Below are 20,280 nucleotides of genomic sequence, written 5' to 3' on the forward strand. Positions count from 1 at the left end.
AAAACTACTTCCAAAAATATTCAGCTTTGATATTAATGAGTTTTTTGGGTTCATTGAGAACATGGTTGTTGTTCAATAATAAAATTAATCCTCACAAATACAACTTGCCTAATAATTCTGCACTCCCTGTATATCCAGTTTTAGAATTTATTATTACAATAGATCTTGTGAGATTCATATTTATAAAAATCCAAAAGTATTCAAAACATCTTAAGCAATAACTTAGTATGATATGTCTCCAGACATTTTAACATCTGCAGCTTTTTTTCTAATGTTCAAAAGTAAGTCTGCTCCAGTTAAGATGAAACCACATTCAAAACTTTACACAAAAATATTATTAAATAAATACCTGATAACACGGTATATAACACTCTTTGTTTTGAATTAAATATGAAAAAGCTGAATTCATACTTAAAAATTCAATTACGTTTTACTAGGAACTGCTTTGAAATATTCCTCCAAAGTAATAGTTGTAACTCTTCCATACCAGTCCTGTAGCCATATATGTTCAATATTCATTTTCATAAAGAACCATTCATAATTGCGAGGCCATTTTCTCATTATTGGGTGCCTGGAAAAAGAACCAAACAGCCAGAAATGATTGGGTTACATTATTTTATAGATTTGTCTATGAAATTAATATTTTTAAGATCAGTTCAGTATTATATTTAGAAAATATAGCAATTAACATTTAAACAGTGATTGTTTGAACTGCAAGATTTGTCAAATGTTATTGGCTAATCATTGCAAAATGCCTCTTGAAAATGTATCCTTTTTGCTTTTCATTTTATTCATATATCCATACATATATATCCATAAATTATGTCATGACCTGGAAAGAATGGAGAGAAGGAACTCAAAACAATTATTCTAGTTCTATTATAATATGGGATGCATGCAAAGCAAAAACAAAAAACCAGAAGTAATGTATGTCACAGGGAAATTCAATCTTTGGATTTTTTAATTTTCATAATCTTAAAACTGAGCTATTCCAAAGTAAGAAAAATCCATTTAATTTGATCAGTTACTTTGTTATCTATTATTTCTTCATGCTGAACTTGGATATTACTCAGTTAACAGTGATATCATTAGAACTGAGCCTTTGACCAAAAGGAATTTAAAAGAACTTAATAATGGCTGGAATGAATGTTCGCCTTCAATTACAGGTAATCTTTCACTTGCAACCATTTGTTTAGTGACTGTTCAAAATTACAGTGATGCTGAATCATGTGGTCCTCACACTTATGACCTTTGCAACATCTCCGTGGTCACATGATTAAAATTCAGGCACTTGACAATTGGCATGTGTTTACAACGGTTATAGCATTGAGGGCCACATGTTTGCCATTTGAGACCTTCCCAGAGCACTTCCGACAAGCAAAGTCAATGAGAGAAGCCAGATTCACTTAATAATTGGGTGATTCATTTTAAAAAACCACAATGATTTGCTTAACAACTGTGGCAAAAAGCTCATAAAATTGGGTGCAACCCAATTAACAATTGCCTTGCTTAGCAATTGTTATGGTCTCAGTTATGGTCATAAGTTAAGGACTACCTGTACAATCTGATTAGTAAGTAATTTCTTCCAAAGACTTTCTGGTATTCAGGAAAACAGTGCTTACATTTCCCAAAAATACTTCAAATACTCATTTTATATTCTCTCCACCTCTTCCCACCAGACACACTTCAGAGGATAATAGTAGATTCATACAGACCTAGAAAACAGAGCTTGCTTGACAGATTCCAGTTCTTCTGGAGGCACTGTAACCATCTTTCCAATAAAAGTTAGCCTGGTACACCTTGGATCATTGGGATCAACAATTGTTTTTCTATAAGCATAGACATGTATAATAATTAATATCCAAATAAACCCAAAACAGAATCATTATTTAGTTAATAAAGACCTTTTCATAAGAAAGACATGTTTGCTTACAAATGCATTTATTTGCTTAATTCTAGGTGCTCACATTATAAATACAGTGGGACAAAAAAGTATTTAGTCAGCCACCAATTGTGCCAGTTCTCCCACTTAAAAAGATGAAAGAGGCCTGTAATTTTCATCATAGGTATACCTCAACTATGAGAGACAAAATGGGGGGAAAGAATCCAGGAAATCACATTGTAGGATTTCTAATTAATTAATTCGTACATTCCTCGGTAAAATAAGTATTTGGTCACCTACAAGCAAGATTTCTGGCTCTCACAGACCTGTAACTTCTTCTTTAAGAGGCTCCTCTGTCCTCCACTCGTTACCTGTATGAATGGCACCTGGTTGAACTTGTTATCAGTATAAAAGACACCAGTCCACAACCTCAAACAGTCACACTCCAAACTCCACTATGGCCAAGACCAAAGAGCTGTCGAAGGACACCAGAAACAAAATTGTAGACCTGCACCATGCTGGGAAGACTGAATCTGCAATAGGCAAGCAGCTTGGTGTGAAGAAATCAACTGTGGGAGCAATTATTAGAAAATGGAAGACATATAAGACCACTGATAATCTCCCTCGTTCTGGGGCTCCACGCAAGATCTCACCCCGTGGGGTCAAAATGATCACAAGAACGGTGAGCAAAAATCCCAGAACCACACGGGGGGACCTAGTGAATGACCTGCAGAGAGCTGGGACCAAAGTAACAAAGGCTACCATCAGTAACACACTACGCCGCCAGGGACTCAAATCCTGCAGTGCCAGACGTGTCCCCTTGCTTAAGCCAGTACATGTCCGGGCCCGTCTGAAGTTTGCTAGAGAGCATTTGGATGATCCAAAACAGGATTGGGAGAATGTCATATGGTCAGATGAAACCAAAGTAGAACTTTTTGGTAAAAACTCAACTCGTGTTTGGAGGAGAAAGAATGCTGAGTTGCATCCAAAGAACACCATACCTACTGTGAAGCATTGGGGTGGAAACATCATGCTTTGGGGCTGTTTTTGTGCAAAGGGACCAGGACGACTGATCCGTGTAAAGGAAAGAATGAATGGGGCCATGTATTGTGAGATTTTGAGTGAAAATCTCCTTCCATCAGCAAGGGCATTGAAGATGAAACATGGCTGGGTCTTTCAGCATGACAATGATCCCAAACACACCGCCCGGGCAACGAAGGAGTGACTTCGTAAGAAGCATTTCAAGGTCCTGGAGTGGCCTAGCCAGTCTCCAGATCTCAACCCCATAGAAAACCTTTGGAGGGAGTTGAAAGTCCGTGTTGCTCAGCAACAGCCCCAAAACATCACTGCTCTAGAGGAGATCTGCATGGAGGAATGGGCTAAAATACCAGCAACAGTGTGTGCAAAACTTGTGAAGACTTACAGAAAATGTGTGACCTCTGTCATTGCCAACAAAGGGTATATAACAAAGTATTGAGATGAACTTTTGTTACTGACCAAATATTTATTTTCCACCATAATTTGCAAATAAATTCATTAGAAATCCTACAATGTGATTTCCTGGATTCTTTCCCCCCATTTTGTCTCTCATAGTTGAGGTATACCTATGATTACAGGCCTCTCTCATCTTTTTAAGTGGGAGAACTGGCACAATTGGTGGCCGACTAAATACTTTTTTGTCCCACTGTATTTTATTTTGAATTTTGTATAATATTAGGACTTCTTTTTGTCCCAATCTATGTAACAGTAACATTTATGTATGAAGATAGTTTCAAAGGATCAGCTCAAACTCAATTTTATTTTTCAAGTATTGTTGTTTCAGAGTCCTTTGGTGAGTCCTGTTGCAACCAGAAACTAGACATTTCCAGGCAGAAATGGATGCTGCTCCCAAAGTTTTATTTTTGACTCAACTGTGTCTGATGAATTGGAAAGTTTCCAGGATTTTCTTTAATTTTTTTTTGAGACATTACTGCTTGCTTGCAGACAGTTTCCCCTTGACATAAACTTTTACTTTGCTTGTGAATACCAAATAGTCTGAAATCCTTCAAAGTGAAGCGCTGTCTTGTATAACTAGGTAAGATCTATATGCAAATAATATGTTCTCCAGGGATGGAGTGAAAAAGGAAATTGTGTTTGTAGAGCATTCTTAATGTGTGCTTTGTCATATGTTCCATTTCTAGGCAAGGTGCTTCTATTTTTGCCACCAATTTACTAGTTTGTGAAATGGATGCTTTATGACCAGCCATGTTCACTATAGTAGGCATTCAACAAACGGATACCTGTCTGGGACCATATTCTTCTTAGCTAGTAAAAATTCCAGACATTCTCCTTATTGGAAGAGATGGAAATCCTATGAAATGGTTCCTAGAGGAAAGATGCATTTGTGAAGCTCTCTTCCAGGTGAAAGCTTATAGATTTTTCCTTTCTTCCCAGTTCCTTTCTATATACTTCAACAGAACAATTTGGTAAAAATTAGCAGATAGATTTACAGATAAGCAGGAAATGAATACAGAAAAAAACTCCAATGTTTTCATAATTAATATCACAATATTTTTGGTAAGGGCTGAGGACAGGTTACAATGGTAAGGAAGGAAGAATATAGTTCTGAAGAACAGGGTTATTTAATATTTTTTTAATGTGTTTATCATGCAGGGAGATTTGGCTCAATAAAAACTGAACTGTCACTACATAACGTTATTGATAGAAATAATCTATATTCTACATAATTTAAATTAATAGAAATAGACTAATATAATTAACCAGTGGAACAACCTGCCTCCACAAGCTGTGAATGCTCCAACACTGGATGTTTTTAAGAAGAGACTGGACAGCCATTTGTCCAAAATGGTATAGGGTTTCCTGCCTGAGCAGGGGGTTGGACTAGATGACCTCCAAGGTCCCTTCCAACTTTATTATTATTATTATAAATTCTCAAGTTTTTAAGAAGAGACTGGACAGCCATTTGTCTGAAATGGTATAGGGTTTCCTGCCTGAGCAGGGGGTTGGACTAGATGACCTCCAAGGTACCTTCCAACTTTTTTTTAATTATTATTATTATTATTATTAAACTTTTAGGCTGATATTTGAAAATATTTTTATTTACTATAAGCACAATATACTCAATCATCTCAAAACAAAATATATGTATACAATAAATGGATTGTAGATTATAAGGACACAAAGTCTTATGTAATTCCAAGTGAATCATATGCTGATAATTTTTTCATCCCACCTACTTTTTGTTGGTTTTTTCACTCAACAGAAATTCCCAGTTAAAAATGGCTGAGAGACAAGCAACCTGCTTATTAAAATATATGTCTCTGTAACAATGGTGCCAGCATCACATCTATGGGAGTAACCATTTTATCTGCTCTGTATCTAATCATTCGCAGTGTCAAGAAAAATAAAGAATTATACTGATGCACTACGGCAAACTTCAAACTTCAAGAGTGATGCTCATCCAACAAGTTGTTTCATGATAAGCTTCACCTAGTGTACAGCTTTTTTAAAAAACAAAAACAAAACACATATATGTTTCAGACAATGAACCACTTGGACTCTCAGCTGTGGCTGATAAAAATATAATAAATACATACAGAAGCAAACACAAATTCAACTCTGTGGAGTTGAATTCTGAGCACAACCTTCTAAATGCACCATGAAAGTATATCTCATGTTTATTTGCTAGAAGTCATAACAGCTAAATTTAAATATTTCTACCAAGTAGACATTAGATATTGATGCTTAGGTTTAAACAAAGCAAGCAGAATTATGGTCAGTGACAAAGATTGGTAGTCCCATAATGAAAAAAAATAAAATATGATGGTGTTGTTCTTTCAGTAAATAATTTGGCTATTAAAAAGGGAATATATTTTAAACAATGTTATAGGATTAGAGCCGCGTAACAGAGTGAGCGCCTGTTACTCGTCCCAGCTTCTGCCAACCTAGCAGTTCGAAAGCACGTAAAAATGCAAGTAGAAAAATAGGGACCACTACGGTGGGAAGGTAACAGCGTTCCGTGCGCCTTTGGCGTCTAGTCATGCCGGCCACATGACCATGGAGACGTCCTCAGACAAGCGCTGGCTCTTCGGCTTTGAAACGGAGATGAGCACCAGCCCCTAGAGTTGGAAACGACTAGCACGCATGTGCGGGGGAACCTTTACCTTTACCTTTAAGAGACTCAAGTTTGAGTTCCATCTCCTGCTGATTGCATCCATGCAGAGTTGTTTGCCAATTTTATATAGTAAAACAGGTTTGACTCTGCCTTCTTCCAGAAAATATTTTTTTGACTTCTCAGTTTTGCTTTCTGTCCTGAAATTCCTCTGTGCTCCCTTATCCAACTATTAACCGGATGTGATGTTGCTTAGTTTCGAACACTTCTTGGAAGCGCTGCCCCTGCTGAGGTGAATATGTTAATAGAACTGCAAACTGTTCTCCTATTATATTTCCCCTCCCCATCAAGATGTACATATCTAAGACAAGTTTTTGTTAAAATAAAAAATCCTATAGGCCTTTCCTGTTCCTCAGAGCAGCAGTCCCCAACCTTTCTGTCTCTGCAAACTGACAGCAGTGGCGGTAGGGGGGAGAGGGGATGGGTTCACGCCCACTGCTTGGATAAATGGAGCTTTGTGTGCTTGCTGACTTGCCCGCTGCTTGCGCAGCCCAGTTCCCAATGGGTACTGGGCCGTGGACAAGGAGTTGGGGACCCCCTCACTTTAGAGTACAAATGCAATATTAAACTGCTCAGCATTCTGTCATAAACCGAAACATAAACCATCTGAGATGGCAAATTGTTTTTCCAGCTTTATTTATTCTCTATGCCAGACATGTCAAACACAAGGCCCGGGGGCCGGATCCGGCCCGCGAAGTGGTTTCATGCGGCCCGCGAAGCCATCCTGGAAACAGTGAGGGAACAACCCCCACTGCCTTGGCCCTGGCCCAGAGACCCTCCTTCTGCCAGCAACCCTCAGATCTGTCCCACTCCTGCCCAGGCCCCCATAGGCACCCTTGATGCAAACGATGTAGAGCTGGCCATGCCCACCCAGTAGGCCATATGCACTCTAGCCACGCCCACCCATCAGGCCACGCCCACCCTGGCCTTACCCACCCGGCCCCCTGAGGGCAACCGCAATGCTGATGCGGCCCTCAATGAAATTGAGTTTGACACCCCTGCTCTATGCTATTATATTAGCTGTACATCATTGGTAGTAAAAGTCAATCTAAGGTAGTATTTTGAACTTCAAGCTCAGCTACTGTCAGTTGTTTAAATGGATCAAAATGGAGCCCATTAGTCCTATAAATTAGACTACCATCATTTTGCCTGGATCACAGTTCTTGCACCCTGCTTGTTCATTGCCTGCCTGTTTGTCTGACTAGAATTTGTTTAAAATTTTCAAATTTATCTGTTATATCACAAACTCAGGAAAAAGTATATGTGTTCTTCATTTAAGAAGTCAGCTTTGTACTTGGCAAAGGTATAGTTTTCTGTGTTAATGAATGTTTAAGAATCTGTGAAACTGCATAAATGAATAAGTGGACTGTAGATAATTATTTCTAAAGCGACTGAATTGGAAAAACTTATATTGTCATTTGCTTCTGTTTTGGAAAATATAACTATGACTTGCTATCCTAGATATATAACTAAAAAGGAATTTTCTGATTTTGTTTCTTTCCTATCTTTGGATTATATTTTGGACTTGATGGCATTCCAGAACAACCACTTTCAACAGTGCTGAAAGACTATGTATAAGTCTCTCAAAGGAAATAAGGAGTAACAACACATTTTTGTGCTGCAATTGCTATTTGGAAAGACCCTAAAAGGTTTTTGTTCTAAAAATGAGCCACTTTTGTCTAGTGATTAAGGCAGAGGTCCCCAACCTTTTGAGCACCAGGGACTGGTTCCTTGGAGAGAGGTTTTTCTGCAGACTGGAGGTGGCATGGTTTCATGTACTGCCTGCATCCCGCGGATGGGTTTTTGCTTGTTTGCGCGGACCAGTTTCTAGCATGCCGCTGCCCGGTACCGGTCCACAGACCACAGGTTGAGGACCCCTGCATTAAGGCACCCAGTTAGCAAGCAGGAGTCTGTGAGTTCTAGTCCCATCTTAGCCATGAGAGCCAGCTTGGGCTGGTCACTGTCTCTCAGCCCAACCCACTTCACAGGGTTGTTGTGGAGAAATTAAAAGGAGGAAGGAGTATTTGGAGATATTCACCTCCTGAAGTTATTTGTAAAAATAATAAAGGTGGGATACAAATAAATAAATAATCATTATGCAGTAAAAGTTTCCAAAATTATTGTACCTGCAAAAATCTCCTTCTGCCTCAGGTAATGTCAGTGAAGCAACTGAGTTTTTCACCAGGTCACCTACAGTTTTATCCTTTGGAGTCATGTAAAAGTAAGGAATCCCAGTGCTGTTGTCTGTGGGGCCATCACTGATAGATAAACAAGTCCCAAATGGTGTCCCTTGGATCTGAAAAATTCCAAATGATTAGCTCTTATAAAGCACCTTTGTTGCAAATATTTTTGAAGCAAGTTTAAAATCTAGATATTGGAATTTCTTACTTTGAACTCTGTTGGATATCAGAAGAGATTTGCAATTGATCACATTTAATCTGAAACAGTAAGAAAGAAATAGAAAAGGTATCTATTGAAGAGAAAGGGAGTTTTATTCTCGTACTCATAGATACTTTTTTTTTGTATTTTTTTGTTCAGTATTTCAGATCAAATTTAGTATTTTTTATCACACACCATATAGAAACTAATAAAAAGGAATAGTTGTAGTGCAGAAATAATAAAGACTTCCTTCATAAAATATATTACTGCATACCTTTCTAGTATTTGTGATAATTTTATAAAGTTATATTGTTTGGGGAACAATAATTCTATGCAGAGAGCTAAATATTTCTAACAGAATTTTAAGCAATTTAGTGAAACTGCATTTTTGTTTATTCACCTACTTTTGTTTATCAGTGTTATACCCAATTTATTCACTGCAAGTTGAATAAAGCAGAATGCCATAAAAGCAGGGCTTTTTTTGTCATAGAATGCCCAGAACGGAGTTCCGGCACCTTTTTTGGATGGAACTTTGTAGGGTAGGCAAGGCAGATTGTATGATGTGTGTGAGTTCCGGCACCTTTTTTTTTTTTTTACAAAAAAAGCACTGCATAAAAGTAATTAAAATCAAATGTTTTAAACAAGAATATAAAGGCAACTGCAGATACAAATGCCTTATGTGTGTCATATATGAAGAGCTACTTATAACAAGATCTGAAAGTGATAGTTTACCTTGATCTTTAAGCATGGATGGCAAAATATTTAATGCAAGATTTTTTTAATGTTACTTTTCAAGATGAAACGTTCCCTTAAATTGAGCTCAATCTTTGGTGTATGTATGCATATCTCTAAGTACAGTTTTTCCCCTCTTTGGTAGTTGTGCTAACAATAGAGCAGTGCAGTGGCCCCCAACCTTTGGGGCACCAGGGACTAGTTCCGTAGAGAGGTTTTTCTATGGATTGGAAAGGGCGTGGTTTCAGATGCTGCTTGCATCCCGTGGATGGGGCTTCACTTGTTTGTGTGGCCCAGTTTCTAGCATGCTGTGGCCTGGTGCTGGTCCACGGACTGGGGGTTGGGAACCCCTGGAATAATGAATTGCTATTATCTCTTTTTATATTATTTTTTGGACTTCCAGATTAGATTTCTTGGTGATCTACCAACCAAATACTAATTACTATAGTTGCAGTCTTATTTCACCTTCTGAGTTAGCCATCTGCTGTGACTTCAATCTGCTAGAAAGAAAATCAAATTAGGATTTATTTTGGCATGTATAAAGTTGTGCTGTAAGAATGTTAGAGTCAGCTGCAATGTCCTCCAGTTCTGCATGAATTTTAACAATATTGTTGTATATAACAAGGATGTTAATTGGGGTAGTGCACCACTTCAGTTTAAATTTTAAAAGGTGCTTCAGAGAATAGGGAGGTAATACATGTTATTTTTCTCCAGATTGCACATTGCAATGTAATGGTAACTAATGAATTTAAATTTGAGGACAAAGTAAATTGCTTATGAATTGCACAAACAAAATGCTGACTTGAGGTGTGCCCAGGAGAAATCCTAACTTTTCCTTTTCTCCTGTCAAGTATAATCCCTATTTTTCCCCAGGCTGTATCCAAAAATGCTGCTACAGTTCTCTTAATTTTGTCCTAACTTGCTCTTTATAGTTTTAATAGAGAACTAGAGAAACTGGTCTTCAATGTTATATATGTTTGAATTACAACTCTCAATAGGCTTCAACCAAAAATAAGAATTGATGGAAGTTGTAGTTCAACCTGATCAATATTTGGAGACCTAAGGATCCCATCCCTACTTTAAAAAATGATGACAGGTAGTCCTCAACTTTCAACCACAACTGAGCCCAAAATTTCCATTGCTAATTATTTTTTTAATAATTATTTTAAACTATTTTTGCTTCATTTCATGACCTTTCTTGATACAGATGTTAAGTGAATATTGCAGTTGTTAAGTTAGTAACATGGTCTTTAAGTGAATCTGGCTTCCCCATTGACTTTGCTTGCCAGAAGCAAAAGGTGACTACATGACTCTGGAACACTGCAACTATCATAAATAGGAATCAGTTGCCAAGTGTCTAAATGTTAATCATGTGACCATGGGGATATTACAATGGTCATACCGGTAAGTATGAAAAACAGTCATGTCACTTTTTAGTGCCATTGTAACTTCAAACAGTCACTAAATGAACTGTTGTAATTCTAGGACTACCTGAATCTAATCACTTTTATGTTATTAATACTTGAGGTTAGTTGGGAACAAAAAACATTAATATTCCCATTATTTTTATATTTCTAAATGAAAAGATTATAAATACATTAAAGCAAAATTGCTGTTGAGTCAGTCTGACTACTGAGAACTTTGTGGGCCCATCCATATAGTTTTTAAGGCAGTAATGAAGTGAGCTGCCACTGCCTTCTTCTTGGAGATTTTTCAGTTTCTCAATGTACCCTATTAGCCTGGATTTCCCGGGATCAATAAAGTCCAAGTACTATCCTGCCTAGCTTTTCATGATCAGCTCAGGTGAGCTGGTTGGTGACACCTGCTCAGATACCTTCATGGAATTAGATAAATTATAGGTTGTTGTAGCTGTTGTCCCTTAAATCTCTGTAGCATATTATACTTTGCTTAATTTCTTTAGATCCTCAAACTTCGTGTAATCTCTTACTTTCTTCTTAAGTTAAAATTTATCCAGGTCATCTCTTTCTTAGCATTAATTTCTGTGAGGCAACTTATGAATCATATACTTTTTGCTGCATTATTAAAATAGTTAAAAATGAGCGAGATGGCAGAACTGGTAAATGACTTCATAATTGGCTGATTGATCCTATCCAGAGAATACTCATAAATGATTCTGTGTCAACTTGCAAAACAGTATCAAATAAAGGGCCTTATGCTATTCAACATTTTAATTAATAATCTGGGTGAAGAATTGAGGGGACAATTATCTGATATGTAGATGCCCGGACAAAATCGCTCGGATTCAGACCGGTCTGGACTCTGACTGGGCAGAGTCTGACGATCAGGACACGGGCGGTCTTGTCGATATTATCTGGGAGGAGTTTGATTCTGTGACTCCGGAGGAAGTGGACAGGATTATGGGGAGGTTGAGCTCCACCACATGTTTATTGGACCCGTGCCCTTCCTGGCAGGTTTATGCGGCTCGGGAGGGGACACGAGGCTGGTTCCAGGCGGTTATATCTGCCTCTTTGAGTGAGGGCAGTTTCCCCGCTGTCTTGAAGGAGGCGGTGGTGAGACCTCTCCTCAAGAAGCTTGCCTTGGACCCAGCTGTGTTAAATAACTTTCGTCCGGTCTCCAACCTTCGCTTTCTTGCGAAGGTTGTTGAGAGTGTGGTGGCGCATCAGCTCCCTCTGGTCCTGGATGAAGCGGATTATCTAGACCCGTACCAATCGGGTTTAAGGCCCGGGTACAGCACGCAGACAGCATTGGTCGCTCTGGTGAATGATCTCTGGAGGGCCCGGAACAGGGGACATTCCTCTGTCCTAGTCCTATTAGACCTCTCAGCGGCGTTCGATACCATCGACCATGGTATCAAGCTGCGGCGTCTCAGGGGATTGGGAGTGGGAGGCACAGTCTTTCAGTGGTTCTCCTTCTATCTCCTGGGACGTTCGCAGTCAGTGTTGGCAGGGGGGCAGAGGTCGACCTCGAGGCCTCTCGTTTGTGGAGTTCCTCAGGGGTCAGTCCTCTCGCCTCTCCTGTTCAACATCTATATGAAACCGCTTGGTGAGATCATTCGTGGTTTTGGAGTTGAGTATCATCAGTACGCTGATGATACCCAGCTTTTTATTTCGACCCCAAACCACCCCAGTGATGCCCTCGACGTGATGTCCCATTGCCTGGAAGCGGTTCGGGTCTGGATGGGGAGGAACAGACTTCAACTCAATCCCGACAAGACTGAGTGGCTGTGCATCCCGGCATCCCGGGATATTCAGAATATCCCATCTCTTTCTATGGGGGGTGAGCTATTACCCCCCGTAGATAGGGCTCGCAACTTGGGAGTCCTAGATTCACAGCTTACTTTGGAAGATCACATAGTGGCTGTGACTAGGGGGGCCTTCGCCCAGGTTCGCCTGGTGCGCCAGTTGCGGCCCTATCTAGACCGGGATGCCCTGCGTACAGTCACTCATGCGCTCGTGACCTCTCGTTTAGACTACTGCAACGCTCTCTACATGGGGCTGCCCTTGAAGACCACTCGGAGGCTCCAACTGGTACAGAATGCAGCCACAAGAGTTGTGTTGGGAGTCTCCCGATACTCCCATGTTACACCTCTGCTCCGTGAGCTGCATTGGCTCCCAGTTGTCTTCCGGGTGAGGTTCAAGGTGCTGGTATTGACCTACAAAGCCCTACATGTCATGGGTCCGGAATACCTTGGGGAGCACCTGCGGCCGGCATCAACTTCCCTCCGCCCAATACGCTCCCACAGAGAGGGCCTCCTCAGGGTGCCAATGGTCAAAGAATGACGACTGGTGGCCCCCAGGGGGAGGGTGTTCTCTGTGGGCACGCCGGATTTATGGAACCGTCTTCTGGTTGAGCTCCGGATGGCGCCTGACCTTCGCTCCTTCCGGCGCGATCTAAAGACGTATCTCTTTGAACAAGCTGGCCTGGCCTGATGGGATGGGGTTGGGTTTTTATTACTTTTAAATGTGTTTTAACCTATTGTAAGAGTTGTGGGCATTTTGTTTAATCTTTTTAATTTTTGTATTTTGTCTTTTTAACATGTATTGCCCTGTTCACCGCCCTGAGTCCTTCGGGAGAAGGGCGGTATACAAATAAAATTAATAATAATAATAATAATAATAATAATAATAATAATAATAATAATAATAATAATAATAATAATAATAATAATAATAATAATAATAATAAGTGTAGGGTTTTAATACTTTGGAAGAGATGGGGAAGATTCTAAGTGATCTAAGTAGCCATGATATTTGCCTTGGAAAACCAGTATACGAAAGCATTTTCATATACTTCATACATTTAAAAGTAGGATAAGATAAAGATCAGAATTATATGCACCAGAGACAAATTCCTTGTGTGTCCAATCACACTTGGCCAAGAAAGAATTCTATTCTAACTACAGTAGAAGCAAAGTTATAACCAGTAGCCAGCACGGGGTTGTCAAAAATAGATCATACTGGCTTCCGGTTTTGATGTCGTGGTGGAATATTCGATTTCGCCCTCTTGGGGACCCTATAGAGGTGACAAGCAAGGAGGGGACCCTCGTTGATCATGGGAGGGTGGTGGCCCTTCTGTTTGATCCAAGGAAGCCTTCCAAACCGGTGGGGGAAAGACTGGCTACATGAATGTAAGCTGCTGACAACAGAAGAGAATAAGCACTAACAAGCAACCTTTCAGCAACTAGGATGAATCTGGGTGAGACTCTATCCTCTCTTTATGACTCTAAGACTTCTTTCTGGAAAGAACTGCCCAAAGCACCCTCCCTGACGAGAGAGGGAAGGGGAATTTCCACCCCATTCCCTCAGGAAAAGAAAAGTGATGAACTAATTACTTGGGGGAAACAGAGAAAATTACAAGATTAATTTGGAATTAATAACATATATGGCTTTAAAATTTGGGGAGTAAAAGTGTTTTTGAGACTTTTTTAAAAAAAAGATTTGAAAAGCTTGTAATATAAGTTTGGATTTAAAAAGCTGGAAAACAGCACTAATGACATCTAGTGGTGAATTACGGCACTACAATTTCTTATGCCTAAAGGAAACTTGGCTTGAAGCCCAGATTTAGATAAGACTTTTGTTGTCTGTCCTTGGAAACTGGCTTTTGAAGACTGCAGCTGGGAAAAGGAGGAAAAAAATTTTTGGGCTGCTTATCAGTGTGGCAGAGATGATGAACTATTTTGAAACTAGCCTGCCTGAACTACGAATATAAATATTAACTGACTTTCAGAGCTGTGTAGTGGAACTATTTCCCTGCAGGAGAAACACACTTCATTGCTTGAGGTGGTGGAATATTTTGGATTACAAATCTTTGATTGATGAACAATTTTTATTATAAAGACCACCTACAAAAAATGAAATGGATGTCCCATACTCAGCTTTAAATGGTAAAAAACCATCTCTAACACCTGGTCCCAAAGTCTTCAGTTTGATATACCACCAAGAAAATATGGATGAAGATCAGAAAGAAATTCTCTCCATGTTGAAATTAATACAAGAGACTATTGCTTTAGCTTGTGATGAGACTAGAAATAACACAAAGGAAATAAAAGAACAATTTTCTAATCTAAATTTACAAACCCAGAACATGACTACAAAGAAGGAACTAGCTACTCAGAAAATAGAAGGAAAACTAGAGGAAGCAGATCCAAAGATGGAGGTCCTAAAGGAAAGAATTAACCAACAGATTCAGACAACTGAAGAACTAGAAGACAGAGTGATAATATTAGAAATGGAAAAGACATCTTGCCAATCAAGAATTCAGGACACATTTGAGGAAAAGGAAGAACTGATTGAATGGAAGATAGAGCTGTTAGAAGAACTGTGGGAATTGGAGAAGGAGGGAGGTTGTGTAATGAATATCAATGGGTTTGTTCTTCCAAAAATACTTTCACCAAATGGTCTTTCTTATTCCAAACAATATACACAAAAGGAAGAAAGAGTAAGACTGAAGAAAATAGAAGTTTTGATCCATTAGATGGGATATTTTATTATTAACTAGATGTTTGAATATGGTGGAGACTAGATAATTGCTAGAAATAGAAGTATTATCATAACTAGAAAGATAAGATTTGTAATTAGAATATTAGATTTTGGTATGAGAAGGGTAGCAGGAAAATGCTAAGAAGTTTGAATAAGGAAAACGTTTGGTTACCCAAATATAACTTACTTTGAAATTATAAACAATAGAGATATTTTGAACACTGATGGGAAATTAAAATAATAATAAAAAAGCGAAAACAGGATACTGATTGAACATATGGATATTAGGCGCAAATGCAATTAGATATGTTTTGGTTAGAAAAGTTACCTAAAACTGACATTATTGATATTATGAGAAAAATATAACAAAGATGTTGATATGCAATTATATATTTATTAATAACAATAAGAATTGTATTTGTCTAGTGTGGGAAAGCAGGTACTACTGGAAGAAGAGAGGAAACATTTGATGGTGTAATATTGGATCTAGATTGAAGAAGTTAATATATCCCACTGAATTACCAATGGACCTAGACAACACGTTGTCTATTAAGTATTTGATTGTAAAACTAGAAAATTAATAAAATATTTATATAAAAAACGATCATGCCAAACCAATTTTATTTCATTCTTTGATAAAGTGACTAAATTAGTAGACCAGCAAAATGCTGTGGACATAGTACACTTAGACTTCACTAAGGTATTTGACAAAGTAGACCACAACCTGCTGCTTAGTAAGCTAGAAAAAGGTGGAATAGACAACAGTGCCATCAACTGGATCTGTAGCTGGCTGACAAACCATACTCAGCGAATAGTCCTCAATGGTACTACATCCACATGATGAGAAGTAAGCAGTAGGGTACCACCAGGCTCTGTCTTAGGCCCAGTACTCTTTAATATCTTCATTAATGACTTAGATGAGGGAATTGAAGGGGAAATTTGAACAATGGGCCCTATCCAACAAAATGAGTTTGAATATGGAGAAAAGCAAAGTTTTACATTTAGGCAGGAAAAATCAAAGGTTTAAGTACAGATTAGGCAAGACCTGGCTCAAAAACAGCAACTGTGAGAAGGACCTTGGAGACCTAGTGGACGATCACTTGACTATGAGCCATTAGTGTGCAGCAGCAGCCAAAAAAGCTAATACAATCAGAGGCATAAAATTAAGATCACACAAAGTATTAGTATCGCTTTATAAAACCCTAGTAAGTCCACACCTGGAATACTGCAACCAATTCTGGTCACCATACTACAAAAAAGATGTTGAGACCTTGGAAAAAGTTCAGAGAAGAGCAAATAAAATGATCAAAGGCCTAGAGACTAAAACATATGAAGAACTGCTGCAGGACTTGGGTTTGGTGAAAAGAAGAAACAGAGACGATATGATAGCAGTATTCCAGTATTTGAGGGGCTGCCACAAAGAAGAGGGTCGTGTTATTCTCCAAAGCACCAGAGGGCAGGACAAAAAAAATGTTGGAAACTGATCAAAGAGAGAAGCAACCTGGAATTAAAGAGAAACTTCCTGACAGTAAGGACAATTAACCTGTGGAACAGCTTGCCTTTAGAAATTGTGGGCGCTCCATCACTGGAGATTTTTAAGAAGAGACTAGACAGTCATTTGTCTGAAATGGTATAGGTTCTCCTGCTCAAGCAGAGGGCTAGACTAGAAGACATCCAAGGTCCCTTCCACTATTCTATTCTATTCTATTCTATTCTATTCTATTCTATTCTATTCTATTCTATTCTATTCTATTCTATTCTATTCTATTCTATTCTATTCTATTCTATTCTATTCTATTTTCAAGTATGCCCAATATCTATGTAAAAATAAAGTGCATGTTTTAAAAAATGACATATATTGGGAAATGAAGTCACAATTGACTCCTCTTTCACAATTCCATTACAGGAAGTATCTTGACCATCATGGAGATGTGATATTTGATCTCAGAATTAAATGTGTAACTTTATTGAAATCCTATAGCTATATCATTGGATTTTGTGTGTTCCAATCAAGTTTTGACTCCTACAGGTTTCTTAACAAGATTTCAGGAGTGGTTTGCCATTGGTTTCTTCTAGGGCAGAGAAAAAGAATGACTGGTCCAGCGTCACTCAGATGCCTTTACACCAGAGGTGGGACATGTCTTTAGGTCTTTAACCTGGTGCCTTATAAGCACTACACCAAACTGAATCTCTTTGTTGAAATAATAATATATAAAAGGCTGTTCTGGAAAGTTCTTACATATGCCTAGCTTCCAAGTTATAAGAAGAGTAAATATGCAAACACACATTTCATTGTTGGAGCAGCAATTCTTAAACATGCATTTTAAATTATTTCAGATTTGGCTCCTACCCCTTTATCGCAGGCAATTTGAAATTAGTATATTACAAGCATCTTCTGGCACCATTGTTAGTGAACCAGAAATATCAAGGTTCTTTAAGTAATGAAAGGAAAATACATTTCAATTTTAGTGTTGTAGTAGTAACTGTTAATATTTTGGTCCCCATATTTAAATATTAAAAAAACAAAGACCAAATCTGAATCTATTATAATTGGAATAATTATTGGACAATTATTGGAAATTGGACGTATTCTTCCTCTAATTGATTGGGTTTGGATTTTATTTTATTTTTATTTTTTTGCAGGTGTCAGTAAAGAGGCAAAATCATCCTCCTGTTTTCACGAAGGGGGAAGGAAGCCCATTAAGCCATCTAATTCAAGCCACTACTCAACTGTGGATTTGTCCCCAAATGACAACCGCGTTGTTCAGCAGAGCCAGTGCGTGGCTGGACAGAGCTGAATGGCAGCAACAAAGGCTCGAAAAGAGGAAGACGGTAGCGCTGTTGCAGAGCAGCGTTCGGAGGGAGAAAAACGCAAACGCCTCCTTTCCCGCCTGCTACCAGAGAGGCGGCTTAAGGTGGTGGTACCTTTTCTTGGCTTGATATCGTGGCCAAGAAGCCCCAGCCGTGGCGATGCATCATTAACCGGGCCGTTCTGGCTGCTTGCTCCAGAGGAAGCGCTGGGCTGTCTGCTCCTTTGGAGCTCTCCCTCCGGTAAGAAAACATCCGCGACGGTGAAGAGATTTGCTTCGATCTTCCCGTTCCCGGCCTGGTCCTCATCTCCTCTTCTTCTTTGTACACCGAGGCCGGGTAGCTCTGTTTCCAAATGCTGCTGGTGTCTTCAAGGAGGGCGGGGAGAGCCTCTTCGTTGGAGGAGCTGTCCAGCTCTTCTTCCACCTCGTTGGGCACAGACCAGGAGACCGAATTCACGATCACGTACCCGCAAGCCGGAGTCGGGGCCAAGCTGCCCCAGAGGGCCCAGGAAAGCCAGGAGACGCATAGAGCTCTTCTCCGCAGCTTGGTCTCCGAGCGGGACCCGGACATTTTGGGCCAAGTCTCTGAGGCTACACGCTGAGCTTGGCAATTGAGTGCAAAGATGCCGGAAGGTTTTGGCTGTGGGAGCGGCGCCTCCCTGTGGCCAGTATTCGCGGAACTCCGAGCCGTGACGACGGTTTTTTTTTCGTCTGCCTGCCTCCGCTGCATTTTCGTTTCCTTGATTCAATGTTATCCTTTGGTTAAGGAGCCCTGTGGAGTAATCGGTAATATTTCCCCCCTGATATTATCAGCACATCGATATCTGATACTTTTAAAAAAGGTTTACCACGAACGTACCTAATATAGGTATTTTTAATTGATTATGTGCAGTCAAGACAGCATCCAGTATTACTAACCACATAATTGGTGCAAGTATCAGATTTTATCTGGACTCTCTCTTCTGTTTTGAGGAGAAGCATGAAGGTTTCTCTATGCCAGGGTTTTCCAAACTGTGAGATGTACCTCCCTTGTGGTGGTGCAGAGTCCAAAGGCAATGTAAAGAACCTTCTATAGATAGTCTTTGGTTAATGACCATTTGTTCAGTGACAGTTCTGAGTAGGAAACTTATGACTGGTCCTCAAAATTGTGACTGTTACAGCATTCAGTGACCACACAATCATCATTTGCACCTTCTTTGTTAGCTGCCTACAAACGATATCAATGGAGTTGCACATGGCACACACATGATGTCACGTGTAATGACTGCATGGGAGTCACCCAACAATGACAACCAGATTGCTGGGTTTGCTACCTTAAGTCACTTAGTGATGGTTCCTGGTCCAGTCATTAACCAAGGGAAACGTATAATTACATTCTTACAATAAATGCACCTTTCCTAAAGTTTCAGTGTTCACTTTGGTGTTTTGATTTTTAAGGGAGAAATGTACATTAAGATTACACTAAAGGAGCTGTGATGGCAAAATATTTAGGAGCCCCTGCCCTATGTATGTAAAAAATGATAAATATAGCTGTCTGTGTGAATGAAGCCAGATATTAATTTTAGTTATTGACCAAAACACTCAGCTGAAGCCAAATTGCACAGTATTATCCCATATTCTAACATAGGATGATAAATAAATCCTCTTATCTAACATGTCATTCATGTGCAATATAAGACTGTGATGACAACATCATTTCATTTCTTTTGCAGGACCTTTGCAAGAGTTCCTAATGGTGTAATTGCACTGAGATATCCTGTAGAAACATGTTAAAATGTTAATACCACAGGTACCTTTGGCAAGAGAAGACAATCTGAGGAAGACAGTCTAGGACAAACACATTTCATGTTTCCACTCTGTAAACTGCACTGCAATTAATAAGGCTGAGCAGCAATCTAGATTCAAAGAGAAAAAGATTATTCAAATCACCTGTGGACATTTAGGTGTGTCTTAGGTGGGAACTTCTGGAACAATCTGTACTTTCTCTTGCCAGGGGTGATCCCAGGAAAAGATGTTTAATTGTGGGTGCCGTAAGATGCTCCAAATAATTTTTCCCTACCTAATCTGTATTGCTCTACCACTGACTGATGAACATCAAAGGCCCTGCTCTGATTGGATGGATAAAGGGGCAGGAGTTTTTAAAGTTGGTATGAACTTTATGAAATGCCTTATAGGAAAAACTTCCTCCCTTGAACCCAATTTAGTTGAGCAGCTCAAGAATGCTTTTCATGCTCTTCCTTTTAATTCTTTAAAGTTACATTAATGTAAGTGACCCAGAGTCTTTTTGGAATGGAGTGGATAGAATATAGGGGGGAAAAATCTGGAAAATTGAGATGGAAGTAAATT

General features: G+C 39.2%; 1 protein-coding gene across 1 annotated transcript; it reads right to left on the reverse strand.

The window, feature by feature from the left end:
• Positions 1 to 423: 423 nt before the first annotated feature.
• CREG2 (cellular repressor of E1A stimulated genes 2) lies at positions 424 to 18,702 on the reverse strand (the record flags this gene model as incomplete). The annotated part of the gene is made up of 4 exons (XM_081326982.1): positions 18,050 to 18,702; positions 8,180 to 8,349; positions 1,716 to 1,829; positions 424 to 571 (listed from the first exon to the last, which is right to left on the reverse strand). Exons 1-4 carry the CDS (start codon positions 18,662 to 18,664, stop codon positions 424 to 426), a joined length of 1,047 nt encoding a protein of 348 aa, XP_081183108.1. The 5' UTR covers positions 18,665 to 18,702.
• Between the last annotated feature and the right edge of the window lie 1,578 nt (positions 18,703 to 20,280).

The sequence above is a fragment of the Vipera berus genome (genome assembly GCF_964194415.1).
Source record: "Vipera berus genome assembly, chromosome: 4".
NCBI classification, from domain to species: Eukaryota; Metazoa; Chordata; class Lepidosauria; order Squamata; family Viperidae; genus Vipera; species Vipera berus.